General features: G+C 58.1%; 1 protein-coding gene across 1 annotated transcript; it reads right to left on the bottom strand.

The window, feature by feature from the left end:
• Positions 1-1,243: 1,243 nt before the first annotated feature.
• On the bottom strand, positions 1,244-8,814 carry RNF126 (ring finger protein 126). The gene is made up of 9 exons (XM_080633851.1): positions 8,715-8,814; positions 6,338-6,396; positions 4,507-4,570; positions 3,818-4,059; positions 3,134-3,202; positions 2,979-3,048; positions 2,784-2,877; positions 2,254-2,369; positions 1,244-2,042 (listed from the first exon to the last, which is right to left on the bottom strand). Exons 1-9 carry the CDS (start codon positions 8,787-8,789, stop codon positions 1,893-1,895), a joined length of 939 nt encoding a protein of 312 aa, XP_080489977.1. The 5' UTR covers positions 8,790-8,814; the 3' UTR covers positions 1,244-1,892.
• Between the last annotated feature and the right edge of the window lie 6,388 nt (positions 8,815-15,202).

Below are 15,202 nucleotides of genomic sequence, written 5' to 3' on the forward strand. Positions count from 1 at the left end.
TGAAAACCACCAAACTCGTTCCATTTCCTACCCAACCAGCTCCAGAGTCTGAGAGGGAACAGCCACCGCGTTAACCGCGCGGTGACCGCGGCACGGGCCAGGAGCCTCTGCCAGGCAGCGCCATGCACCCACTGTGGGCTGTGCTTCCCCCTGAGCACTGCTTACACATGGGGAAATCAGCCCCCAAGCTCCAGGAGCCACACACACCATCAGCAGCTGGAGTGTGCTGGGAGAAGGAAGGGATTTGAAGGGCTCTCGGGCTGCCTTCTGGTGACTAAAGAGCAAAGCTTTGCCTCCGTGCTGCTGGGCACACACGGGCTCGACCAAGGACCTTCCTGCTGCCACCCACTTCCCAAGCCCAGGAGCTCGGAGGACGAGACATTTACCCTGATCTACCAGTCCTGAGATAAAGCCTGGTCCCGCAGGCATCTGCCCCGTGAGATGAAAGGCGCCGCTGGGCTGCCCTGGCAAAGCCAAGGAGGAAAAACATTCCAGGGGAGTTGCTCAGCGCCGGCCGTGCTGGGCCGGATTGGCAACGGCTGCTGCCACCCGCGCCGGGGACGTGGCTCCAACAAACCTTCCCTCCTTGTGGTCCAGAATGGCCCTGAACGAGGTCCCTGCCTTCCCCCTTCTAGCAGCGGGCACATCTTGGGGTAAGGCCATGCTGCAAGAGACACCAAAGCCCTGTGTCCCGATGCTTACCCTGGAGCACGCAGCGCTGCCACTAACACCCCGTGCCCCCAAGGCTGCTGAGGCCACACTGGAGATCCAGAGCAAAACCAAGTGAGGTTCTGCTCCCCTCCTGGCCTGCTGAGCACGGACACAGGTAGGTCGCTGCCTGCTCTGGTCACATTCTTTTCATTCTCCAAGCTCCTGTCACAGAAACCGAGTCCCAAACCCACCTGGGACCTGAGCTCTCCTTTTTGAATCAGCTGTGTTTTAAGTAGCTTGGAAATGCCTTTTTCTCCATCCAAACTGTGGTTTTTCCTGTCTATCACCCGATCACGACAGTTGGGCTGGTCCCTGCTCTGCTGCATGCCCCATCCTGATGGCAGCACAGCAGGAAAGGCTGCTCAGGCAGGACTGCAACGGGGAGAAGGTGTAAAAATACATGAGATCAGGCAATGCTGCTCTCCATTGTGATCCCAACGTAACACACCTACAGGCACTGGTAGCCAGGGTGGGCACCACGGCGCCAAGCACTTACTCTGTCCTGTTCCTCAAACCATGCAGAACACCTCGCTGAGCTGAAACATCTCTTTATTTGACAGCAGTAATAATTTAGAATTATAAAAACCCCTTTTCAGTGTTGAGTATCAGAAGGGCGAGGTTATAAAGAAAAAATAAGTGGGATTGGAGCTGAGGCCGGGCGCGATAATGGGGACTAAGTCACGAGTTCATTCGTTCAGTGACAACTATCAGCCGTCCCCAGCTGGGGATGCTGGGGGGAGGCAGCATCGTTATGCTTTCACTTTAAAGACTTCAAAGCAGAAGGGAGAGGATCCAAGGGGAGGAGGAGCAAAAGAAAGGAAGGGAAAGGAAGGAATCTCAAATTCAAAACCCTACGAACAACCTTTCCATTGGGAATCACAACCGCGAGCTCGGCGCCTCGGGGGGCCCGGCCAGGGAGCGCGGCAGCTCGGCACTGCTCAAAGTCCACGCACCAAAGGGATGGTTTATTAACTGACAGAGCTCTTTCCCCCCGTCACAGGACTTGAGGCTTCTCATCTCTGAAGGAACCAGAGTCTCCGTGTCTTCGGAACTGGAAAGGGAACCTGGGGCACTGCCTCCCCCCGTCTGCCCGCCCCTCGCTCTGCTCTGGAAGCCCCGGTCGATGGCTGGGGAGGGGGGAAGGACAAAGGGCCCCGGGGACAGGGGGTTTGGAGGAAGATTCATGAGTTGTTCGATGAGTTTTCGTTACTTGGTGAGCTGGAGGAAGAGGAGGAGGAAGAGGAGGAGAAGTTCATCCCTGTGAGTCCTGGGGGGTTTGTGGCAGTGTTTTGTCCACTTAGGCTTTTCCGGCACACAGGACACGTGTCGTGCTGAGGAGATGAGACAGAACCAGAACATTAAATATGGGAAATCGGGTTAGAAACATGACAAGGGAGCAGCACTGGAGGAAAAGGCCATGGGGACACTCCTTGGGTCAAATGCTGCAGCCTCATCATAAGAAGAGTCACAGAGGTGAACGGTGCCACCAGGAGAAAGCCCCAAGCGCCTCGAGTCCCCATCACCCATCCAGGCAGCACTGACCTGCTCCAGCCACGGGACTATGCAGCTGTTGTGGAATAGGTGATTGCATGGTAACTGTCGGACGCTTTCCCCGACTGTGTAGTCTTCTTTACACACAGGACACTCTAACCCAGAATCTGCACCGCGAAGGGAAAGCAAAACACGGCTCAGTGAAGGAGAGAATGAGGCTGACCCAGGACCCTGTCACCTCTTCTCCTCCCCCCTTTCAGCCCTGCAGAGAAGAAAGTTTGGTGCTTTGCAGTTCCCACCACAGCTCCACCTCCCGCTGCCCCAGGTTCACTTCATTGCTCCTTTCCCTTCTGCTTGTTCAGCTCTATCCACACTGAGCTTTTCAGAACAGTCTCCCCAAGGCAAACCCATCCAGTCCACCCTCCTCTTGGTTTTGTGTGAGTACCACAGAGCAACGCTTCAGCACTCTGCCTCTTTGAAATGCTTTAGGCCTTGAAGGGACCAGCAGACAAGATTAAAGCCCCAAGAAAAACATTCCCAGTGGTCTTGGTGACTGATTTCCCTGGAGGAGACACACGTACCTACGTGTTCCTGTGTGATCTGTATGGTGGGGAGGGCCTGGATCTTCTCTTTGTCCGCTGGTGGCGGTCCAGTGTTTTCAAACTGATTTAGTAACTGGAAAACAAGAGGCCACCGAAGGCAGGTGTGAGCTCAGCAGGATCCCTTCATTTACTGAACCCTGCAGCACCACACCAGGGGACAGGAAGCTCCACTACCTGTGTAATAATGGCATCCAAGCCGTTGGCACCCCAAGCGTAGTCCATCGGGTTTGAATGCAAGACCCCCCTTGAAGAACAAGGACAACAATTACATTTGGCTGGAAGCACGGACAAGAACACTGTCAGGAAGAGCAGTACATCTTGCAACTCACCAAGGACCCAGTCCTAGGTTTGGTATTGTTGTAGGTGCAATAATTCCATTGACCAGCTGCTGGATAATTCTGGAAGACAAGAAAACCATGATTATTGGAGCAAGGCCAGAGGAGGCCATGGAAATGCTGTGAGGGCTGGAGCAGCTCTGCTCTGGAGCCAGGCTGAGAGAGCTGGGCTGGGGCAGCCTGGACAAGAGAAGGCTCCTGAAGGGGAGACCTTAGAGCAGCTCCAGTGCCTAAAGGGGCTGCAGGAAACCTGGAGAGGGGCTTGGGACAAGGGCCTGCAGGGACAGGACAAGGGGAATGGCTTGAACCTGCCAGAGGGGAGACTGAGCTGAGCTCTTAGGCAGAAGCTCTTCCCTGTGAGGGTGCTGAGGCGCTGGCCCAGGGTGCCCAGAGAAGCTGTGGCTGCCCCATCCCTGGCAGTGTTCAAGGCCAGGTTGGACACAGGGGCTTGGAGCAAGCTGCTCCAGTGGAAGGGGTCCCTGCCTGTGGCAGGGGGTTGGAACTGGATGAGCTTTAAGGTCCCTTCCAACCCAAACCATTCTGTGAAACGCAGATTGCTCAGCGGGAGGAAAAGGAGCGATATCCTGCAGCCTGCACGCGCCTGCTCCCCAAAATGATGAGAAGCTTCGGGCTGATTTCCAGCTGTAGAAGAGCTGAGACCACGGGACCTGTTCTCACCCTTCGAGCGTGGGGACCCCCTCGTGCCTGCCAGCAGCACGGCGGGTGGCGAGCCGGGCGCGCGGCTGCCTGGCGCCGTAGCGATGCCGCGACTGGTGCTCCCGCTCCCGCCGGTTCTCCGAGTCCCTGTTGTCCTCTGACTGCACGTTGGACCCGAACGGGAACTCAAAGCTGTCATCGAAGATGCCGAAGGCAAACTGGCCATAGCCCTGTGGCAAGGTGAATAAGTGCTGATCCACGTTCTGCGAGGGGAGAGAGGTCAGAGAACGGATTGTAGCGAGGAGAGGAACAGCTCTTGTGTTTCACCAGCTTCCCAGGATAAACCAGTGTCTTCAGGCCCCCAGCACCTCACAAGCCTGGGCAGCAATGGTTTAGTGAGGAACACAGACTGAAACCATGCATGAAGGTAAGAAATCAGCACAGCTTCTCTTCAGCTCCTGGTGCTGAGGCTACTGCACAGCAACAGCCCCAGTCAGCTCCCAGGCCAACCCAACACCAGCAAGCTACAAGGGATGGTCCTATTAAAAACACACAGTAAAATACAACAAGCAGAGACATCAGGAGCTGCATGTGGATGGTGTTAACACCTCCTTTCCCAAATCCTGTCATAATCCAGGGAACACTTCATGGAAAAATACCTCAATTCAGTGGCAAAGCAGGAAGGGTTGGAAGAGATGGAGAGGACTTACCTCAAAAGGGTGCCTGCTCTGGTCACTGGCTGACGTAGAGGAGCTGGTCTCATTGTCAGCGTTCCTGTGAAGGATGAAGAGCACTTGTGAGCCTCGGGAGGGTGCTAGGAGAAGCTTTTCCCAGCAGAAGGGAGGGAGGGAGGGATGAAGTGTGACAGGAGAAGCAGACACCACAGCACACAGGAAGACAGGCTGAGAAAGTTGGGGCTGTTCAGCCTGGAGAAGAGAAGGCTGAGTGGAGACCTCAGAGCAGCCTTCCAGTATCTGAAGGGGGCCTACAGGGATGCTGGGGATGGACTCTTCATTAGGGACTGTAGTGACAGGACAAGGGGTAACGGGTTCAAACTGAAACAGGGGAAGTTTAGATTGGATCTAAGGAAGAAATTCTTTACTGTGAGGGTGGTGAGGCACTGGAATAGGTTGCCCAGGGAGGTTGTGAACGCCCCATCCCTGGCAGTGTTCAAGGCCAGGTTGGATGAGGCCTTGGGTGCCATGGTTTAGTGTGAGATGTCCCTGCCCATGGCAGGGGATTGGAACTGGATGATCTTAAGGTCCTTTCCAACCCAAACTGTTCTATGATTCTATGATTCTAAGTGTTGGTTTGGTTTTGTGTGGGACCCCTCCACCCCAGGACAGGGTCAGCACCACACAGGAGCCAGTCCTCACCTGATGGTTTTCCAAGTGTCCATATCCATTTTCATTTGCCCCTCCCTGCAACCTTCGTTTTCCCACATCTCCCCCCACCTCTTCCTACCCTTTCAGCTTCCGATTGCAGGAAGCTACAGAGAACCTCGATGTCAAGCAAGGATCTCCTGCACAACCCCTCTCCAACAGCTGAGTTAATCCTCTGGAGCACCAGGAAGAGATGACTCAAAGAACAAACCCTGATCGCTATGACCCAAACACGCCTGAGTCTAATCTTGAGTCAAAGGAACTTCTCTATTCCAGAGGCACGTGACCAAAAGGGGACAGATTACGAGGAGAAGTCTCGATGCTGTTCTGCTTTTAGAGCTGCAGGAACATTCACTGCTCACTACCCAGGGCCACACTTTGACATTCATGGTACCAAACACTCTTTGATTCAGGAAGAACTCTCCCAAGGTCACAGCAAACCCCTGCTCCAGCTCGCATTAGCCAGGATTGATTTCCAGCCTCGCAGGTTGGCGCGGTCAGACCAAACGTCACCTTGTCAGTACAGACACCTCAGCCTAAAGCTCACCTCTCGCAGCGGGCACCAACACGTGCCTGGCACAGCCCTGGTGCCCTCACATGGCCCGTTCCAAAGCCACAGCCAAAGGCTGGCAAACACCTCAGACATTATCCTGTTGTGGCAGTGGCAGAGCAGTGCCGCTGCTGACTCAGCAGGGAAGCATGTGAACGCAGGTCTCAGCCGCTCCAGTCCAAAGTCTCAGGCAAAATGTGCTGTTTGTACTCTATGAGATGAGAGGCAGGAGCTTACGTGCACCCTCGGTCCCTCAGACTCCCCTCTGAGGGTTATCTCTACCCTGATGACTCAAAGCAGCCCAGAGCTCCCCCATGCCAAGGGGAAAGCCTCTCCACCAGCCTTTTGTGTTTGTTTGACATCAACCCCTTCCTCCCCACCCTGTACCAGCAGCACACAACGCTCGGCATTCCTATGGCTGCTTTACCTGCAGATGCAGACTACAGATTAAGCACTGCATAGCCAGAGTGAGGAAAGATAAGGCAAATACTGGGCAGGAAGACTAAAGATGCTGTACTTAGTACCCAACACTGCCCTTTAACTAGAAAAAGGGAAAGAGCAAAGCAGAGTGAGGTCGCTGGAGCAACAGCCTTTAGGGCAGCACATTACCTTGGCTCTTCAGGAAGTTCTTCAATAAACCCAGATTCACACCGGGGGCAAATATAGTCCTATGGAAGAAAAAAGAGAATGAGAAAAGAAAGCGGTCCATAAAGGCTGTGAAGAGAAGCCCCAAACCCCTGCTATTTGTCTTCACCAGGCTGGGGAGGCAAATGTCAGCCTGAGCCTGTTTGGAACCCGGCTTTAGGCAAGACTTGGGTAACACTAATTCATCCCCACTACAGACAGAGCATTAAAGAGCACGTGATGCAGCTCTTGGGGAAGTGAAAGCCAAACCAGCAGCACCCAAAGATGAGTTTGTAACCAGCTGCGTGTTTTGGGGGTCAACCCTCCCCCCGTCCGGCGGCTTAACCATGGCAATGAAAGACACAAGGAGGGAAGTGCAGTGTTCCACGAGTGGGGAATCAGTGTTGCTGTTGCTTAGGAAGGGCTGAGGACTGGGAAGCTGCTCCAAATGCAGGCAGGGGCTCACACCGCAGTCAGGGAGACACAAGAGGCTCATTCTGCTCCGCACAATACTGGGATCTGACCCTCCCACACTCCGAGCTGGTTACAGAAAGCTGCTGCCCCCCTCGAAGGCTGAATACATCGGATTAAAGCAGCAAGAGTCCTCAGGAGTTTGCCACCATCGCTTTGCCTCCCAGTTCCTGGTGTTATACTCCACAACCACACCGCCCCAGCGAGCAGCAGCATCACTGAGGCAGAAGAGGAAGCAACAGAGACCGAGGAGGTAGAGCCAATGTGGGCAAACACAAGCACTGGAAACCCTGAGCAGGGCTCAGCATGGAAGAGAATAAAGAGCTGCAGAAAAGGAAGCGACTTCCCTTTCCTCCTGCTGCGTTGGGATTAGCACAGGCCCTGCAACAAAGCCAAGGGATTCCCCAAAAGAGGGGAGGATGCCAGCACGTGGGTTTGCTTTGATAACGCATCTGGGATGGCTCCTCCAGCCACCCCGGAATAACCCGATAAGGTCCCCAGCACCCGGATCCTGCCCAGCGAGATAAGGCACCAGCAAACACAAGACCTAGAAACAGACTCAGGGAAGCTGCTGCTCCCTCTTCTGCTCAGGAAGAGCTGTGGCGGTGGCGGAACCGGCTCCACACAACTCGCACCCTGTTTGATCTCTGGAACAGCACCCAAATCCTCCCCAGAGCCTGTCAGCAGCCCCCGGGAGCTCCTGTGTGAAGCACAGGGAATCAGCTCCCCTCTGCCTGCAGAATACCCCCTGTCTTGGTTTACTTTCCATCACAGGGGTAAATGATTACAGCAGCTCACAGCTCACTCCTCTCACCCCTCCTGGCTTGAGGCTGGGGTGTGTGTGTGCTGACAGGCTCCCAACACCGGGATCAGCAAATTCCTCTGCAGCTGGAACAGCACAAATGTCAAAGTTTGCTGGTCGGGGGCTGCCTGAATGGTTCCTCTCCCAGCGTGTGCCACAGTAGCTCCATCTGCAAACAGCACCGGAACCCAAACGAACTCGGCCCGCCCCCCCCCCGAGAAGTTAATTAAGCAGCAATTAACGAGACCTGAGTCGACAAAAGCCACCGGTGGCTCCCTGCTACGGTTCAGTGTGCTCAGGGCCAGCTGTGCTCTGGCAGCGCAGCCATCACGAGGCGTTAAACAACAAATCACTGCTAATGCCAGGTCACAGCCTCCAGCTCCGGAGCCGGTTTCCAGCCCCTCGCTGTATTTAGCAGGAGCTTTGCCCTCGCTGGAGAAGGGGGAAGCACAAACAGCACATCCCAAACCCAACCGGTGGCAGAGCCTGAGCAGCCCCAGCTCCGCTCATGCGCTGACTTCCACCCTTCAGCTCCCATAACCCGACACCTTATTCCGACACTGGGAGAAGCTTCAGGACAAGAACGGGTGATGCTCCCAATGGAGCTGACCCTTACAGACGATCCCACCGCAACGCTTCCAACAGCCAACGCTGCCCGCAGCGGGAACCCCCCCGGGGGCCGTTCGGAGCACACCCGCACCCGCACGGCGCTCGCGAACGGCTGCGGGGCGTACGCACCGTGGGTTCGGGCCGGGCCCAGCCGTTGTCCCCCGCCGCTCGGTTAAACCCCCCCCTAAGAGACACCCCATAACCCCCGTCCTCACCCCATGGAGGAACCGGACACCCCTCGGAGGGGGCACCCCGCGGACACCCCCCTTCCTCGGCTGCTTCCCCCGGGCCGGGGGTCCCTCTTTCCCCCCCAGCCCCTCCGTGCCCCCCCAGCCCCAACGCCCGCCCTGTAGGCCCGGCCCCCTCCCTTTCCTCCGCAGGCCCCCTCTCAGGCCTCACCCCCACGTGCCCGGCCCACCGCAGCCCCCCCCCCGGCCGCGGGCATCTCCCGGGGCCTCCCCCGGTTCCCCTCGCGCTCACGGGCAGGCGCGGGGCGATCTCGGCCGAGCAGCAGTGGCAGAAGAACCGTCCCGGCTGCGGTGACGCCTCCGCCATCTTCCCTCCCCCCCCCCCCCCGCCCGGCGGATCACCCCGCTCCGCCCAGCGACGCGCGGCGGCGCCCAACGGCGGCCGAGGGGGGACAGAAAGGAGCGAGCAGAGAGGAACGCGGAAGGGCGGGGGAAGAGCGGGTGATGGGCGGGGCTTGGGGAGGGCGGGGCTTAAGGGAGTGAGGGCGGGGCCCTTAGGCTGTGGCGCTGCAGCCGACACGCGGGTTCGAGACCGGGGCTGGAGCTGGGGTCGGTCCCGCTCCCTTTTATTCCCTCAGAGCTGCGACCCCGCGGCCTCAGGAGAGGTGCCCGGGTCTTTCAGGCACCTCACGGCTTGCTTAGAGCCGGCCTGGGGTGATGGGGGCAGCGCTGAGGGAAGAGGAGGATGAGATGCTCCTGTTGAGGAAGAGTGGGATGGACCCGCTGGGGTCATTTGTGCCCATTCCTGTGCTTTTGGGGTTTGTTTTTCCCCTTACTAAGAAATTCCCTCGGTGAAGGGGGTTTTAAAAGTTCAGCTCAAAAGCAGAATGATGGTTTTAATGCAATAGTGGAAAGGTTCTTTAAAACTTCAGCTCTAGACTTGAGTGGTTTTACTTTGACATGGTTTTTGTTTTGATTTGATTGAGGCCCCCCAAAACTGAAGGAAAAGTGGTTTTTCCAGTGCTAATCCCAAGTCCTGGAAGAATGTGGATGTTCCACCTCGGCAAAAGGCTCTTCTGTGTGTGCTTCCCTCCAAGAGCTCCCTGGCTGGTCCTGGGAACATTTGGGGAAGCAGATGAAGCCATTGGGTTTAGGGGGTTCCCTCCCTGGCCGGGCTTTTGAGGTGATTTGGGAAGGAGCCAGGACTTGGCTCTGTCGGTTTGGAAGTGTGTGGCAAATCCAGCTCAAACCCAAGGGCCCAGCTTTGGGGGAAGCAGGGGGGGCTGCATGGTACTCACTGGGGTCCCTGGAGAGGTCGTGGGGTTTTGGGGTGCGGGTGATGAGGCTGCAGGGCAGCGGAATTGGGTTTTCTGCACGGTGAGGCTGTGGGGTGCTGGGTCTGGGGGGGCTCGGGGTGCGGCAGCCCCGCTTCCAGCAGGTGGCATCTTCATCCCAGGTTTTGCTGCTCCCGCTTTGGAGCCGGGATTCCAGGCTCTAGCACTGGAGAGCAAAGACCTCCGAGGGTCTCCCCTGCCCACGCCTGCTGCTGGGCAGGGAACAAGGGGGGAGCCGCTGCGGGAAGTGCCCATGGAACGGCTCCGTAGCCAGCCCGGGACTTCTGGAAGGGTTTGATGTGGAAATGACAACGGCGGGACAAATCCGCAGCCGTTTAGCGGCTGATGGATGAGCCCAGCTGGTGATGAGACACGTTAGGAATTATTTACAGCCCATGAGGAAAGTGCTGCGAGTCCTGGAACTTCGGGAGGCGGCTCCGGCTGGAGCCAGATGGAGCGCGGCCGCCCGCAGCCCCGGATGGGGCATTGCGCACCCCGCAGGGAAGTTCCCTTCCATGCCGAGGACGTGGATGCGTTTCTCCTTGCCCTGTCTCATGGCTGGAGGACAAGTTGCCACTTGATCAAATGGATGCCGGGTGCCTGTGGGATGGGGAGGGAAGGATCCGGCTGCACTGACTTTGTCCCTCTGGAATTCCCTGACGCAGGAACTGTGGAAGCTGAACGTGGCAACACTCGTTGGGATGCTAATGGCAACGGGTGTTAACGCACGTGGAGATAGAAGCCTGCAGTCTGCCACCTCCAGCACCGCTTTGTCCCTGATGCTGAGTGTGGAGACGGGATGCCATGGGAGAGCCCGTTGTCAGGGCTGGCTATGCCCACTGCCCCCACGCAGCCCCATGCCCAGCCTTTGGCCCCGCTGCAATCCCATCTCTTCCATCGCTCCTGGGGGACTGCACACCCCAGAAGCCGGGTCTTTGGTCCCCTCCCGCTGCCCCCGAGGGCGCTGGGGCTGGTCCGGAGCACATTTGAGTCACGCTGGGAAGGCAGTGGCTGGGGAGGCTTTCCCACGGTGCTGCAGAAAGCAGTGAACTGCACCCTCACCTGAGAGCACTGACGAAGGGGTGACACCTCCCGGACCGGTATCGATTCATCCTTGGGCAGAGCCTGCTCCAGGAGAGACAAAGGGAAAGAAGGGAGGGTTTTGGCCAAAGGCAGTGGAAAACACCCTGGGTCTGTTGTTGCCCTGTGGGTAACAGGGTGGGAGACATCTCTCAAGATCCCACTGGGCTACGCTGTGGAGGGGGACACGTGCCCTTCGGTGATCCCTGACCAGGGCCCACAGGCACCCATGGGTGCTCTGATCTCTGCCACAGAACCTGCGGGTGTTTGGGTGTAGGCCTGAGGTCCCCCTGCCATAGGGATTGGCAGCGAAGCCCAAACATCCCCAGTGCTGTCAGGAGGAGGGGAGCACTGGATGCCCTGTGCCATGGTGCCCGCCCGCCCCGGGTGCTCCAGGCAGCCCATGTGGCTGCGGTGGAGGTTTGTCAAGGCCCGTTCCCGTAGCGCCCGGTGCTGCCCCTCGCATCGCTGCGGGTGTTGGCGATGAGCTCATGGCCCGAGACGTTACTTAATGCAGTGCCCCCGTGCCAGGCGCTGGCGGGGGGCAGCCGCAGGCTGCGGCACGGACCTGTGTTGGTGCATGCACGTGTCCCGAGCGCCAGACCAGCCCCATGGCACCGCAGCGAGGTCCAGCTCCCAGCACAGAGCCCATCACCAGCCCCATGGCAGTGTGTCCTGCAGGGAGCACCGAGCGCTCCGGATCAATCCTCACGGATTGATGCTGGGATACAGCCCGGCGCCGCGGTATTGCACCGGCGTGTGGTCAGTGGTGCTCTCCTCTGTGGTGCTGTGCTGAAGGGTCTCTGGCTCGTTGTGTTTCCTCTCACTGAGCATGGAGGGATGGATGGTGACACTCAACAGGACCTGGCTCGTGGGGCCGGGGGAGAAGCCGGTGACTTTGGGCACAGATTCCACCTCTGCTGCCAACTCGCCGGTGACTCGAGCAAGTCATTTCCTACAAGGTCTTGCCCTCTGGGCCCTCTGCTCTTAAATGAAGCGGTCGCTGTAACTCCAGCCCACTCGCTGCTTGGTTTTCCAGGCCCGGCTGTGCCAGGTGGGATCCGTCCCAAGCTCTGCCTTGAGGCTTGAGAGCACAAGAACCTCCTGGAGCTCGAGCAGCTTTCCAGCACGGTTCCTGCCAAGTGAGAATAACTGGTGCAGCTGGTCTCCCCGCTCCCCTCCACCCCACATTAGATATAATTGCCTATTTTAATTAATAAATTGGAGGCCACTCAAAGGAAAGCGGCGAGATTTGTTACAAACACTGCAGGGATTGTCTGCCAGCCCCGAGCCAGTCATGTCACGGCGCATTTGAATCGGTCTCCCTTTGAATTCACTCAACAGACAGATCACATCAGGAGATTTACATCCCCCACCTCGTCTCCCCCAGCCTTGCCCCTCCGGCTGCGGGTCCGGATCCCGGATCCCGCCCTGGCGCTTATCCGGCACCTCCTGATAACCTGCGAGCAGCCCCGGCACCGACAGGCTGGGAGGCCAAAGGGAGGGATGCTGGTGCTGTGAGGGCCCCTGCCAGCTCCCTGCGTGCCTCTGGGATGTCACCAGCAGGCAGGGGCTGGAAGCCATGGAGGCAGGGAAGCAGCATGGGGGTGTAATGCCCATATCATATAGTGTCCATATCACGTATCTCATAGAGTCCATATCTCATAGAGCCCACCTCGGGGGAAGTTCAGGGTCTCGAGGGAGATGCTTTCAGGCTCCACCAAAAATTTCCCTTTTTGGTTTTTTTTTTTTTTTTTTCTGTCTGGATTCTTTGCTTTTCTGATGCTTGATTTCAACCATTGTTTTTCAAGGGAAATTTTAATGCAAAAAACATGTTTTGTGCTTTCTCTTCTAGCTGCAAGCCTGGGCTATGGAAGCAATCAAGCTCCTCGGCTGATGAGGGCTGCGGGGTGCATGGGGGGCTCCATGGGGGGATATGCCCATTGGTGGCCTGCTGAGAGCTGGGGACCAGGCTCCTGCCCCAGGCTGGTGGGGCTGGGATGCCCCAGCCGGTGGCTGCTGTCATCTCAGCTCATAGTGGAAGGTGGAAGCAATGCCCTTAGGTGCTGGTGAAGCTGCAGGGTGGCCCCCCTGTCCCATGGGGATAACCAGCACGCAGCCCACGATCCACAGAGCATCCGCTGTGCTTCTCTGCAGCCTCCCTGAGGGGCCGGAGGCTTCAATGACCCGGAAGGTTCCACCGACTCCCTGGATGCGGTTCAGCCCCATGCGGGTTCGTTGCGCTTCCCTCGAGGCTCCGTTTGGTCCCTGCTCTGCGGTGCAGGAAGCGTTTCCACTGGGAAACCGCACGGCCGCTGACTCACGCCTTGTTTACACACCGTGCCCGGGTCACAACAGCACCAAGACCCGGCAGGGATGGGCACGGGAAGCACGGCTGAGCCGGGGGGGGGTGGCCAGGCACGAGGTGATTCCTTCTGCAGCATCCCTATGGGTGATGCTGGGAGCATCGTCCTCTTGTACCTCCACAGGGGGAAGGACCCTGTCTACTCACGCTGTTGTCCTCATGGCTTCCTGGAGGATGGGGCTGCACTGCTGCTGTTCCCCCTGCATGTGCGCACAGGGGTGGTTTTCCTGCATCATCTTCCCTGTGGAGGTGTTCCCTGTGTTGAACAGGAGGTGGGAGCTCTTGGTGCGGCAGCAGCAGAGTGGGGCTGGACCCCGGCCGGCGACCACAACTTGTGCCGGTGTTTGGGGCTCCCCCCATGAGGCTCCCCCAGCCGCGTGGGCAGCAAGCTGGTTCTAGGAGGAGCTCGGGAAGGCGGCTGGAAATCTGCGTGTGTGCAGCCAGGAGAGATGGAAACCGGCTGCTGGCCACGGACAAGAGACATCTGTGCTTCCACTGCGGGGGAAATGTGCTGTGTGACCGCTGGTTCCTTCTCCTGGGCCAGGCAGCAGAGTCCTGTGGGATGGGATGGGACGGGATGGGATGGGATGTCCCTGCTGCCTCCTGGCTCTGGCTGCTGCTTTGCTGCCTCTCAGCCTTCCCGGTCTCCACTGGGCTGAATCACCCTGGAGAAGAGAAGGCTCCTGAAGGGGAGACCTGAGAGCAGCTCCAGTGCCTAAAGGGGCTGCAGGAAACCTGGAGAGGGGCTTGGGACAAGGGCCTGTAGGGACAGGCCAAGGGGAATGGCTTGAACCTGCCCAAGGGGAGACTGAGCTGAGCTCTTAGGCAGAAGCTCTTCCCTGTGAGGGTGCTGAGGCGCTGGCCCAGGGTGCCCAGAGAAGCTGTGGCTGCCCCATCCCTGGCAGTGTTCAAGGCCAGGTTGGACACAGGGGCTTGGAGCAAGCTGCTCCAGTGGAAGGGGTCCCTGCCTGTGGCACTGGATGAGCTTTAAGGTCCCTTCCAACCCAAACCAGGCTGAGATTCCATGATCTGCATTAGAAGCCATCTCACAAGTCCCGCTCCTCAGCCTGGGCACAGGCGGATGGTGGGGAGGCTTTGGCAGCAGGGATCCGGGTTTGCTCAGGCCGGGTGATCAGATTTGGAGGGGCAGGTCTTGGGAAGCTGTGGGAGCCTCCCACCCCCTGCCCTGCCCTCCTTCATCTGCACAAGTGGAAATGTCCCAGGAACATGAAACGATTACTCGGCGAGGAGAATCCAGCTCAGCATTTCTTGGCATTGGTTCACGGCTTTTCATCTTCAAAGCTCCTTGCAAACATTAGCTAACTAATCCCTGCACCCTTCCTGTGAGATAGGGCAGGATCAAGCGGAGCAGCATTATCTCGCCGCAGCAGATGGGGAAACTGAGGCACGGAGCGGTGATGCTGCCGCCCCGGGGCGCGGGGTGAAGCTGCGTTTGTCAGCGCTGGGGCGGCCACCGAGGTGTGGATCCTGCCCCTCGTGAGCCACGAGCATCTCCCGGGTTCACCCGTGCGGACAAGACCCAGCCCCAGGCTCAGAGCTGCCGGCGACCAAAGAGGCACCCAGAGACCTGCCCAGCGCTCGCCAGCGGCTCCGCACGAAACCTCTGCTCTTGTGCCTGTGCCCTGACCCTGGGCTCTGTGAGGAACGGTTCTCAATTGAATGTCTTGTTGCAAATTGCAGCTCTAATTGGTTTAGCAGAGTTTAATTAGCCTGAACTGATGGGAGAGGCAAGATTCCCTCCTTAAAGGAGCCCGGCAGCTCGGGAGGAGAATGAAGCAGCCGGGTTTTGGTGCGGGGGGATATGGTTGGCTCTTGAACCTCAGCCCGATCCTGCCCCAGCACAATGGAGCACCCAGACGGAAAGGTCAGATGTGAGGCTGCCATTCACTGCGGCTGCAAAGAGCTCCTTTGTCCGCGCTGCGGCTCCTCCCGCCGCCCCCTGCCCGGCCCTTGGGCTCCTTTGATTCCCGGGATGCTCGG

This window comes from Psittacula echo (assembly GCF_963264785.1).
Source record: "Psittacula echo genome assembly, chromosome: 24".
NCBI classification, from domain to species: Eukaryota; Metazoa; Chordata; class Aves; order Psittaciformes; family Psittacidae; genus Psittacula; species Psittacula echo.